Raw genomic sequence first — 12,269 nt, forward strand, 5'->3', positions numbered from 1 at the left:
TGCAGTGGTGGTCTCCATGGTGCTGTTTCAGCCAACCATATCCATTGCAAAAGTGTAGAGGCCATTTGAGACAGCGTGTTGTGTGCTTGCCAGAGTGTTGATGGACATCTTGATCAGGCTGTACTGACTTTTGAGAGGGTGGCAGTAGCGCAGGAGGTAGAGCGGGTTGGCTGGTAACCGCAAGGTTGCTAGTTCGATCCCCGGCTCCTCCTAGTCGAGTGTCGAAGTGTCACTGAGCAAGGCACCTATCCCTAACTGCTCCCGACGAGCTGGCTGTCGACTCCGCCGTCGATGTGTGAATGTGTGCACGAATGGGTGAATGTCAGGCGATAACGTATTGCGCTATTGGATAAATGCAGTCCATTTACCTTTACTGTTTTGGTTTAACTCATGGTTAAATTCATATTTTCCTTTGTATTCTGTAATGCTTCTAGTATTTACATTATCTTTTTTATTGTTTTGCTCTCCCCTGTTGTTGCCTTCCTCGTGCACAGCGGTGCTTTGGGTGTTACGTCAGTAGTACTCCTTTAGAAGGCGCAGCGGCGAGGGACCAGGAGTGGGTGTTTGCGGTGGGAGTGCCTGCATGGGCCAGTTGGTCGGCAGGCCTCAGATCTAACAGGGGGCTAATTCGGGCCCAGGGAGGGCAGGACAGACAGACGGGCGGTTAGTCAGCATACGGTGACGTTGCGTCACACAGACAGCAGAGATAAGACAGACCAAGGTGACCGCGGCGCTGGGAGAACGACCTCGCCGGGACAAGGGAGTTCTGCTTCACAGACGGCATCGTCTGTATTTTTTGGTTGTCGACCATCTGGATTTGGGTAATAAGCAGGTGTAAACACAGGTGTCATACAAATGAGCTGGCTCTGGTTGATATGCGATCAAAATCAAGGCATTAACCTACAGATGTCTGCCTTTGGCCCCGGTGAATCAAGTTAAATGGCTGTTATTTGTCACCATCAGCGTAAAGATAGAGTAGTTGTTAGCAGTGCCCTGCAGTAGGTAGGACAGTTCAAAGGGTTTATGGTTCACAGGGAAGATAATGACACGGGACAGACAATAAGTAGACAATAAGTGTGAAAGATGGGACATGATAAGATGTATGTCAGCACAGCAAGTACCCCTTCCTTCAAAGCTGCAATCAGCTCGACTGGGTTTTGAATACGTATGTGTTTTGATCGAGTCTCTTGCTTCTCGTGCATTGGCCAAACAAAATACGTGAGAAACACGAGACTGAATCAAAACACGATTTGATCAAAACAAAGCCGGCTGAGCATAACTCGCTGATTGCAGCTCCGGGATAATAACGAGTGGTGCACCAATGGCTGAAAGACCCTTCAGCAGTTGAAGTGGTCCTTATGGACCTTCCATCATGCAGGTCATGCCACTATAACGACTGCATGCTAGAACACAGTATGGCTTAAGGCTCCTCTGTAAAGACTTCACAACCATCTGCAGTATCGCTGAGTCAATGATGTTTTGTGCATGTTAGTGTGGCCCTTAGTTGCACAGACGTTGCAGTAGCAAATACAAAGAATAGAAAAAAAAGACTTGTCCGTGTGGCCGCGTGTGACAGATAAAAACCTTGTTAATGTGATCCATGTGTCCATGTAATCAGAGCCGTGTAGCACAAGAATAAGATAACAGCTTTCAAATAATGGCTTCCTGGCACGGGGCTATTTAAGGGGAGCAAATACATCGATACGCCCAACACACAGAATCAATGATTGGGATTTTGGTGCGTTACGAGTATCCACACAAATTATAATGGCATAAAAGCGATTACGCACGCACTCTGAAACCGTCATAACGTCATATTCCAGTGCTTAGATAGACTGTGGTCATTTCTATGGATAACAGAGAGTGTACTTAATAATAGATAATAATTATAAAATGATAATGATAATAGTGGGCCTGTGATGTTTCAGTGATGCGGTTGACCTAGGCTTCTTAATATATCTCCGTACATGTAATACATCGCCCGTCGTCATTCGAGCCCAATGCTAACTGCTGCCTCTACGCCCCCCCCCCCCCCCCTGAAGTGTCCCGTCGAGGTGGATGATGGACTACGAGCGACCCAACGTGGAGACCATCAAGTGCGTGGTGGTGGGGGACAACGCCGTGGGCAAGACCCGGCTCATCTGCGCCCGGGCCTGCAACACCACCCTCACCCAGTACCAGCTCCTGGCCACGCACGTCCCCACCGTCTGGGCCATCGACCAGTACCGGGTCTGCCAGGAGGTACTGACGCACACGTGGGCTTCAGAGGAACGGGCGGCAGTGGTGGTGTGGTGTCGGTCCGCCCCTACCGGTTGGAGGAGGAGACTCTGTGACCCTGTGGAGCTGTCGGTTACAAGTGTGCAGAGACATCGTCATTGTCTCTTCATGTTTATCCGTTGATGTACAATCTGGGTCTATAAATATATATATATATATATATATATATATGAAGTGGTCGAAATAATCATACTCTGTGTCAGCGCTAATGGACGACAAGCCAGTCATGGGTGAGGTGGTGGGTGGGAATACTTCAGTCTTTAGAAAGATTGACTGACCAGGTTGATCTATAATTGAGTCATCTCACCCGTCGTCTGTCTGGTTCTGACGCTGAATCCACGATGACTCCACTATTACGTACTGGAGGTCATAGTGTGCGTCTGTGATGGTTTCCCCCCCCCCCCCCCCCCCCAGGTCCTCGAGCGGTCCCGAGATGTGGTGGACGAGGTCAGCGTTTCTCTACGGCTGTGGGACACGTTCGGAGATCACCACAAAGACAGGCGCTTTGCTTACGGCCGGTAGGACACACGGTGGTTTGTATGGATGTGTGATTGTGTGTACTTTATGTTTTTCGATTGTCCATCTTCTCAGAGGCATCAAATAACACAGGAAGGGTGCCTATAGCCTTGCCTCAGACCCCGCAACACCATCATGCTGTTAGCGCAGGCTTCAGCGTTCAGTGAACACATACTGCAGGACATTATGGAGATGTACTCTTGGCTTTCTGCCTCCCACTGCTACTGCAAGCCTCTCAGTCTTGCGTTCTACTTTTAGGGTACTTAAGGCCATCTCCCCCCTCTGATTGAGTGCTGCGGTCAGCCAAGCCTCCAAAAGCCTCACCAGAGGCGCCAACCTACATAAATACAGAAATCAAAAACATCACATTGCCAAACTTGTGTTTTCGAAAAAGTGTTTTCGTGAGAATCCGATTTGACTTTCCCAGAACTCTCCGCAAACAATCTCAAAGCCCCCGTCTTAAAAACGCCTCTCTGCTCCGTTTACTGGCTCACGTGCAGGAGCACAACCTACATTCTCTCAGGCCGGCGCAGTGGAGCTGCTTCTGCGAGGACATAAATTCTTGCCCGTCCCGTTTCTTCCTTGTTTACTCCTTGCTAAGTGACTAGTTGGCCCTGTTTCCTGTCCTCCCTCAGCCTCTTACCGCTACTCTCTGGGGTCACCTGCGCAACCATCCCGCCCGTGTCAGCAGAGCTCCAGAGTGACCGTCCTGTGAAAGACTTCCCGGCACAAGACAAAAAAAAACATTGTTCTTGTAGGCCTGTGGAATACCGTAAAACCGAACCTTCTACAACATCTCCATATCCATGAATACCCCTTAGACGTTAAAACAACTTTTTGACTTCTTGCCAGCCAAGAGAGAGCCTACAACCATAGAGGGAAAAGTGTGATTGTGATTTAACAGAACTTGTCAGTTGACCGTAATCCAAACCCACGTTTCCCCTTCAGACCTCTGTACATTTGCCGCACAGTATTAGCGTTACGTAACACAGCGTTCAGACTCCCTAATGCCTTCTGGCAGAGACTGGACCAAAGCCACTCAGCTTTAATGTCGGTCCGATGGCCAAGGTTAAAAAGAGTCGATGCCAGATCTATCGATAGAAATGCAGATATCGGTGACGCCCAGAAACTTGGAGTTGAGTCACCTCCGTCTTGCACGTTGTTGTGTTTATCACCTTTCACGTTATGCTTTAGCCTTTGAACGGCTAAACTAAATACAGTTTCAGGAAGGTTATCCACAAAGACACGGGTTGTTGTGACTGAGCGATCGAGCGCACTCGGGTTTAGAGTGTAACACTTTCCTCGCAATCCCGGCGTTGAGACGTGATCGATGGCTCTGGGCGCGCTCTGATGCACATCTGTCTGTCTGCAGGGCCATGATGAAGGGACTTCTGCTCGGCTGTCCCTTCATCCTGCTCACCTCTCTGTCCGGCGCGCTCGTCGCATTTCAGATGGTTGTTGTGTTCCTAGCTTGGGTGTCAATATTGACACTTTGGTGGATGATACGTTTTAAAATGTATCTTATCTTCAACTTCATACTGTTTCGGGAATGTAATCATTGTAAAGGGTTGTGCTGTTAACCTGAAACAAATCAATTATGAACGGTAGATTAAAAAAAATAATTGAAGCAGTCTTGCACTTTCACACAGTACGCGCACACGCGCGCGCATGCATGGCCACTGCCAGACACACAGGCAACACACACACACATACACACACACAGATAAACATACAAACATCATATGTATGCATGTTATATCTATATATTATATCTTTAGCTGTCATATTTATCCCATTGTCCTCCTCTTACTCACTTGCCAATACCCGGCTAAATTAGGTCCTGGTAATTTGGAGAGAATCCTTAATGCACAGCATATTTCATCATATTTCATCATATTTCATCAGTCTATATGCAGTTCTAGAAATAGTAAGTGCTAGCTTACAGGTCACACTTCTTATCACACTCTCTTCTCTCTGTCTCTCTCTCTCTCTGTCTCTCTCTCTCTGTATCTCTCTCTCTGTCTCTCTTCTGTCTGTCTGTCTCTCTCTGTATCTCTCTCTGTCTCTCTCTCTCTGTCTCTCTCTCTCTGTATCGCTCTCTCTCGGTCTCTCTTCTGTCTGTCTGTCTCTCTCTGCATCTCTCTCTGTCTCTCTCTCTCTGTCTCTCTTCTGTCTGTCTCTGTCGCTCTTCTGTCTCTGTCTCTCTTCTGTCTCTGTATCTCTCTCTCTCCTGTCTGTCTCTCTTCTGTCTGTCTCTCTCTGTCTCTCTTCTGTCTGTCTCTCTCTCTCTCTCTGTCTCTCTCTCTGTATCTCTCTCTCTCTTGCTCTCCGTCTCTCTCTCTCTCTTGCTCTCCGTCTCTCTCTCTCTCTCTCTCTCTCTCTCTCTCTCTCTCTCTCTCACTCTCTCACTCTCTCTCTCTCTCTCTCTCTGTCCTATTCCAGGTCAGATGTGGTGGTGCTCTGCTTCTCCATAGCCAACCCTCACTCTCTGCACCACGTCAAGACCATGTGGTCCATGGAGATAAAGCACTTCTGCCCGCGGACCCCCGTCATCCTGGTGGGCTGCCAGCTGGACCTGCGATACGCCGACCTAGAGGCTGTGAACCGGGCCAGAAGACCAATGGCCAGGTACGCAACATCACAAAACGAGAGGCCAAGGATACACTGGATCTGAGGCGCTTGTGATTCCAGGGCATCCTTAATGATGGCCTGATTTTTTCGGTCGTTTTGGAACTCCTGGCCAAATACAATTTAGATAATGAAAACGGTGTGTACACGACGTACGTGTCATTTTATGCCGCGAGCAATGAGACCTTCCTATTAGAGAACCCAGGTGTGTTCTTGAATGGAACTCTCCATGGAGGGTTTGATGCTGTACTTGATGCACTGCTAGACTGAGACTGAGAAAGGAGGTTGATTGTAAATGGACGCACTTATGTATCCATTCTATGACCATTGTGGCCATTCAAGGATTTTTAGAATGAGTGCCTTCATAGTCATGGATTTATACACACATTCATACGACCAATCATACACACATTCATGCACAGACGGCAGTGTCAGTGACGGCAAGGAAACAGCCAGCTGTTCGGGAGCAGTTAGGGTTAGGTGTCTTGCCTCTCATCTCATCTTTCAACACTATGAGAGGCAGGGGATCGAACCATCAACCTTCCCCTTTGCTCTACCTTCTGAGCTACCGTTGTAACAATTGCTATTAAACAATCTGCAATAAACAAAGAATATTGGCATTTATAATTTGATTGCTTGCCCTGGACCCTGTCTGTCTTCATAGGCCAATTAAACCAGGAGACATCTTGCCTCCGGAAAGTGGCCGGGAGGTCGCCAAGGAGCTGGGGATCCCCTACTACGAGACCAGCGTCTTCGACCAGTTTGGCATCAAGGACATCTTTGACAACGCTATACGCGCCGCTCTCATCTCACGGCGCCACCTGCAGTTCTGGAAGTCTCACCTGCGCAAGGTACGTCACCGTACACCTTTCAAAATGTTATAAAATACAAAATGTTTGAAAATACTTTTAGTTAAGTTCCATTATCATTATTTTTTTAAATAAACAGTTCTTATGTTACTCTGGTCTCTACATTTTTACGATAACTTCACCCAGAACCCAAAAGACTTCTAAGTTTTTGGACAACTTGGTATTGAGCATTATCAATGAGATTGTCCCCCTTTGCCCTTCCTTGTATCAGGTCCAGAAGCCCCTCCTCCAGGCCCCCTTCCTCCCCCCAAAAGCCCCACCCCCACTCATCAAGATCCCAGAGGTGGTCCCCAGGAGCCGGTCTCGGGGGGCCCGCCTCCTGCTGGACAGCCCACTGTGTGCCGACGTCCTGTTTGTCCTGCAAGACCACACCCAGCTCTTTGCCCACAAGATCTACCTGTCCACGTCCTCGTCCAAATTCTACGATCTCTTTCAGGTGTGTTTACGAATTGCATTGCATGCCTTAAGAAGACCCTGCCGTTTTGACAATGGCATTAAATCAAAAGAATAGAAATAAAGAAAATACGGATGGTCCTAAATGTGTGCAACCTGATAGGCAGAGTCAATGAATTCTGGATGGGTGACATAACCCTGCTTGCCGTATACTTAGACCGGAATGAAAACCTGCGGGCCGTTTCAGATGGACTTCTCGGACGAGTCCCAGTGTCTGGTGGTCACAGAGAGACACAGCAGGGACCACCTCATGAGGACGCTTAGTCTGGACACGGAAGAGGAGGTGGCCGTGCTGCCCAACCTGTCCCCCTGCTCACTGAGAGCTTCCAAGGTAAGCCTGGGGTCTGCAGTATCACTGCAGGCTTCCAAGGTAAGCCTGGCGTCGACAGTATCAAGGCGTGCTTCCCAAGGTAAGCCCGGGGTCTGCAGTATCACTGCGGGCTTCCAAGGTAAGCCTGGAGTCCAACTTTTCCCCCTTTTCTTTTATGGATCAGCCGGTGATGTTGAAGGTCCAATGTCCTTGAAGGTCACACATGTTTTCAGCTTTGTTAACCGGTGACGGACACGTCCCTCTGTTGCAGAGCGACGGCACCTTGCGGATGATGAGTTTCAGCGGGAAGCACCGGCGCACCAAGCTGTCCCTGGCCTCGTGGAGCAAGGCCTTCTACAGCATCCACAAGGAGAACATATCGAACCCTGTCACAGACACGCTGGCCCCCATGACCGTTGTCAAGATGGACTATTCCATACAGCTTGGTCCCTTCAGTGCCGTGCTGAGGTGTGTTGTAATCCATTGGTTTGACTTGGCTCATTTTTATAGTGTCTACTGGGAAAGCTTAGGCCTTTTTGCAGACACACCTAAAACGCCATTAGAAGAACACCATCAACGGCCATTTCGGCATTGAGGTTGCGATTCGGCCGGGATGGCTGAGAGAGTTACTGTAAAGTCAGGGGTTTGGATAATGGAACTTAATGGACGACCCACACAACAACCACGTTTAAGGTCGGTGGATGAATGACGAGGTGTTGATGTTTGCTGGATCTCTGGGCAAAGAATAAAGTTACACATGAGACCTCTGGCAACAGCGAGCGTTCTGAATCACCCATAACACCCCACGCTCTTCACACACAAACAGGTTTCTGTACACCGGGGAGCTGGACGAGAAGGAGAGGGACCTGATGAAGATAGCCCAGATCGCGGAGGTCCTGGAGGTGTTTGACCTGAGGATGATGGTGGAGAACATCATGAACAAAGAGGCCTTCATGAACCAAGAGATCACCAAGGCGTTCCACGTCCGCAAGGCCAACCGCATCAAGGAGTGCCTGACCAAGAACACATTCACAGGTTTGTTGGTTCTGGCGTTGGGAGACCGCAGAGTCAAGAGATCAAGTCCAGGTTTCAGTCCAAATGACAAACAGGAGGATGGAACATTTGATTTATAAAGCACTTTTCAGGGAGGCAATCGTACAGTGCTGTACAGACCTCAAAGAGAACATGCAACAAACTAAATGCTTCCCTATATATTTCTTCTTTATGCCTTGACTGTTTGATTGTTTCTTTCTGGGCCAACCGCTCACAGATGTCACGTTCCGATTGGACGACGGCACCATCAGTGCCCATAAGCCCTTGCTGATCGCGAGCTGTGATTGGATGGCTGTGTTGTTCGGAGGGTCCTTCATGGAAAGCTGCAACAATGAGGTTGGAACATTCTGTACTTTCAGAGTAGTTCATATATATATGTGTAGTACATTTCAGACGTTTCATTAGTTTTAGCATTAAGGGTGCTATGTAAGCCGTTTTCTTCAGGATTGTGATTTATTGTTGTTTTATAAAATGAAGAGCTGATCATGTTCAGCACAGGTGTTCAGTATAGGTTAATGTGGACCTGTGTGTGTGTGTGTGTGTGTGTGTTAAGAAGAATAATCACCAAAAAGCCTTTTAGGTTGTATGGTGGCGGCTTAACAATTTGTTTGTGAACGGAATGGATGGATATACAAACAACCATACCACTGGAAAGATGCAGAACAAGCTAACCAATGAATGGAAATGACTTGTGTTGGCTCAGCAACATGGCTGAGAGGAGAGCAGTTTAAGGTTTTATTGTTTGTGTCATCGCGTCTTTATGCTCTCAAACCCTTTGCCTGAAACTTTCCCTGAATACAAATCTCATCGCAAGATCATAAAACTCATCCTTGGTGTGCCGTGTCTCAAAACGTACGTCCATATCCGTGTAAAAGTATACGACCGACCGTGTGCAAGTACAATCCTCTCCGTGTGTGTGCGTGCGTGTGTGTGTGTGTGTGTGTGTGTGTTCAGGTGGTGTTCCCGAACACTAGCCGCGTGTGCATGCAGGCGGTGCTGGAGTACCTGTACACAGACAGCCTGTCCCCCGGGCCGGAGCTGGACCCCATGGAGCTCACCGCCCTGGCCAACAGACTGTGCCTTCCTCGACTCACGGCGCTCACAGGTAGACTACGGGCCGTCCCCTGCTGTCAGACTGCACGTCACCGCTAAGAATGAGCTACGGCCCCCCATAGACTCGAAACAAAGGACAGTTGGAGTAATCGCGCAGACAAAATGGCAGGTGTGCAACCGTTTCAGTGACTCGTGGGACCTGAGTCTGAATCACCGTGTTTCGACTTCAGTTTCGACAGCTGACGCAAACAACTCTGAGCCTTTATCCTCTTTGACCTATTTTCTATCTTGATACAAAATAAATGTAATAACAAAAAGCAACGTTTTAAATCTATGAACACACAGTGTGTGTGTGTGTGTGTGTGTGTGTGTGTGTGTGTTTGTATGTGTGTGTGTTTCCAACCTGTCCAACTGTCAGTCCCTACATTTTGGAGTGTGGGCGTGCACCTGCTTTCTGAGGTTATGAAACACTCGGGTTGATGATTAATGTATGAGAAAAAAAAACTGACGTCATCTCTTTCCATCTCTGTCTCACTTTCCCTACCCGACCCCTCCCTCCCTCACTCCCTCCACTCTCTTCATCTCACTCCTCCTCTGTCCTCTCCTGCTCTCTCTCTCTCTTTCTTTTTTGGATTTTATCTCTTGTGTTCACTCCTCTTTCCTCCATTTGCATTTTGTGTCTTTATTTGAATCTTCAATCATTGCCCCTCTCTCTCTCTCTCTCTCTCTCTCTCGCTCTCTATCTCTCTCCCTCTGTCTCTCCCTCCCTCCCTTCCTCCCATCGTGGTCCACCAGAACAATACACAGTCACTGAGCTGAGCAGGGCTGCCAGAGCAGGACAGGATGTCGATGGAGATGTGCTCACCTATCTTGAGCTGGCTCAGGTAAGCTCCGTGTCTTACAACCCCTTTCCTTTCCATCTCAAGCTGGTCTGGGAACCATGCTGAAAGACCAGCCTGTCGGAGGTGACGCGTGTTGCCTCTGGGGCTGAATTCATCCAGGTTTAAATATTCATTACTCCCCTTGAATAAGCTTTGAGGACTGAGACATGAAGATTACAAGTTCTGCACTGATATGGAGCTATAAACCGTGATGTACTTGAAATAGGCATGTTAACCCAGGGAAAATTTCTTTCTGCTTCCGATACATTCTTGCGGGAGCCAACCACCAAGCTGGCTTCTCCTCTGGCGTGCTATTGGCTGGTTTAACACAATGACGACAGGGAAGCGACGGCAAGCAGCCAATTGCGTACAAAGTCAGGTGAACTAGGCCCCGTTGATCACGCCTCTTGTGCTGAAGAAAATGACAGCAGCCTCCCCAGACCAACGTGCAATCTACCATTGAGCTTGGCCTGGCAATAGCCATGCTACAGGATCTCTTCAATCCAAACCAAACTTGCGAGACTTTTCCCCCACGCCCCCCCCCCCCCCCCCCCCCCCCCCGGTATGCTGCTGCCTGCAAATTGATCCAACATACCACGCGAATGATGGTGTTTGTTTACCTATATGGTTCCCTGTCCAAATCGACAGGGCATACGACAGCTGTCTGACAGCCTTTTGGAAACGCGCCTATTCCACAGCTTTAGAACTAACGCTTTAAGCCTCCGACCGCCTGCAGAGGCTGACCCAGAGTCTGTGCTCAGACGTGTTGTTGTATTCTCCTCCAACGACAGCTCTACTGCCTCTCGGCCATCGGTGACGTCTTTACAGAGATGGGCCCGGTTTGGTTTTGGAGTTACCTTGAGATTAATTTCTTTGCGTGTTTTTTTTTTTTTTTCATTGACATTTCTTCGGTCTCTTTTTCCAGTTTCACAATGCAAACCAACTTGCGGTCTGGTGCTTACACCACATATGCACCCATTACAACAGCGTGTGCGCAAACTACCGCAAAGAGATCAAGTCCAAGTCCCAAGGTAAGTCCGCCTCAAGTCAAGTCAGTTGTAATGTATATCCCCTTATCCAAATCAGTCTCAAACGGCTTACCAGATCACATTATTTGACACCCCTTAACCCTTAACCCTAAGCTAAATCAATCTACTCTAAATCTTAACAAAGAAACCTTGAGGAGGATCCCAGACAAGGGATCTCTCCCTCCAGGGAATGGATGAGGAGCTCTGTGTGTAACCAGTGCATATTGCTAACACAACAACCAAAAACTGCATTCAAGTAAAATACTAATAATAGGCCTTAGGGGTGTAAATTTGAATCGATTTGTATTGATTAATCGATTATACAGCCGACGATTCGATGCATCGAATCTTGTCCGCGAGAGTATAGATTATTACAAATATATATATATTATAATTTTTTTTTTTTTTTTTTTTTTTTTTACAGACCTGGACAGTAAGCATTAAAGTGTGTAAAGAATACTGTTTCTGTATTCTCAATAAAAGGCAAATTATTATTTTTTTTGTTGATTTATATATTAATAGACATAGATTTATTATATTAATAGACATAATGTAAAAAATATTGAGTATCGAATCAAATCTAATTGTATCATGGGGAATATCGTATCGAAAATAATTGAATCGTTGGCTTAAGAAATCGATATCGTATCGAATCGTAATGAAGGCTCCAATTTACACCCCTATTAGGCCTATACATTTTCTACATGTGGTTGTACACTTTGCCTGGACCCGAGCATCCAGCCCAGAGTGCGTTTGGACCTAAACGGTTTCTGCCACTGTTCTCCAGAGAACCAGCAGTACTTTGAGAGGCACCGCTGGCCACCCGTGTGGTACCTGAAGGAGGAGGATCACTACCAGCGAGCTCGGAAGGAGCGGGAGAAGGAAGACCTGGTGGCCAACAAGCACCAGCACCGCCGCCGATGGTGCTTCTGGAGCACCTCGCCCACCGTGGCCTAACTAACGCTGGCACCAGGAAGTACCTTCGGGGTCAAAGGGAAATGGTCGTGGGGGGGGGGGGGGGGGGTTGTGGCACAGGGGTGTCTGTGTTTTTTGGTTTTTGAGCTCCACGTTTCTCCTATTCTGGCCCTCATGGTTCCCTCCCTGCTGTAATGTGTTCAGGTATAAAATCCTTTCCTTAGTGGTCAAAAGATGGTTGCACCCAAACATTTTCAGCGGACAGAACTGCAAAACAAAACTCAAA

General features: G+C 47.9%; 1 protein-coding gene across 2 annotated transcripts in view; it reads left to right on the plus strand.

Moving 5' to 3' along the window:
- Nucleotides 1-12,049, plus strand: part of rhobtb1 (Rho related BTB domain containing 1) — a 13,574-nt gene extending 1,525 nt beyond the window's left edge. For both annotated transcript variants that reach the window (XM_084475359.1, XM_084475360.1), the window contains exons 2-14: nt 2,043-2,241; nt 2,692-2,795; nt 5,236-5,421; nt 6,086-6,272; nt 6,502-6,726; nt 6,931-7,074; nt 7,325-7,521; nt 7,880-8,088; nt 8,324-8,442; nt 9,061-9,211; nt 9,955-10,043; nt 10,966-11,071; nt 11,856-12,049. In XM_084475359.1, coding sequence (XP_084331485.1) covers nt 2,059-2,241; nt 2,692-2,795; nt 5,236-5,421; nt 6,086-6,272; nt 6,502-6,726; nt 6,931-7,074; nt 7,325-7,521; nt 7,880-8,088; nt 8,324-8,442; nt 9,061-9,211; nt 9,955-10,043; nt 10,966-11,071; nt 11,856-12,025 — 2,070 coding nt within the window. In that variant the 5' untranslated portion in view covers nt 2,043-2,058 and the 3' untranslated portion in view covers nt 12,026-12,049. The remainder of the gene's footprint in view (nt 1-2,042; nt 2,242-2,691; nt 2,796-5,235; nt 5,422-6,085; nt 6,273-6,501; nt 6,727-6,930; nt 7,075-7,324; nt 7,522-7,879; nt 8,089-8,323; nt 8,443-9,060; nt 9,212-9,954; nt 10,044-10,965; nt 11,072-11,855) is intronic.
- The last annotated feature ends 220 nt before the right edge of the window (nt 12,050-12,269 follow it).

The sequence above is a fragment of the Micromesistius poutassou genome, assembly GCF_964030765.1.
Source record: "Micromesistius poutassou genome assembly, chromosome: 11".
NCBI classification, from domain to species: domain Eukaryota; kingdom Metazoa; phylum Chordata; class Actinopteri; order Gadiformes; family Gadidae; genus Micromesistius; species Micromesistius poutassou.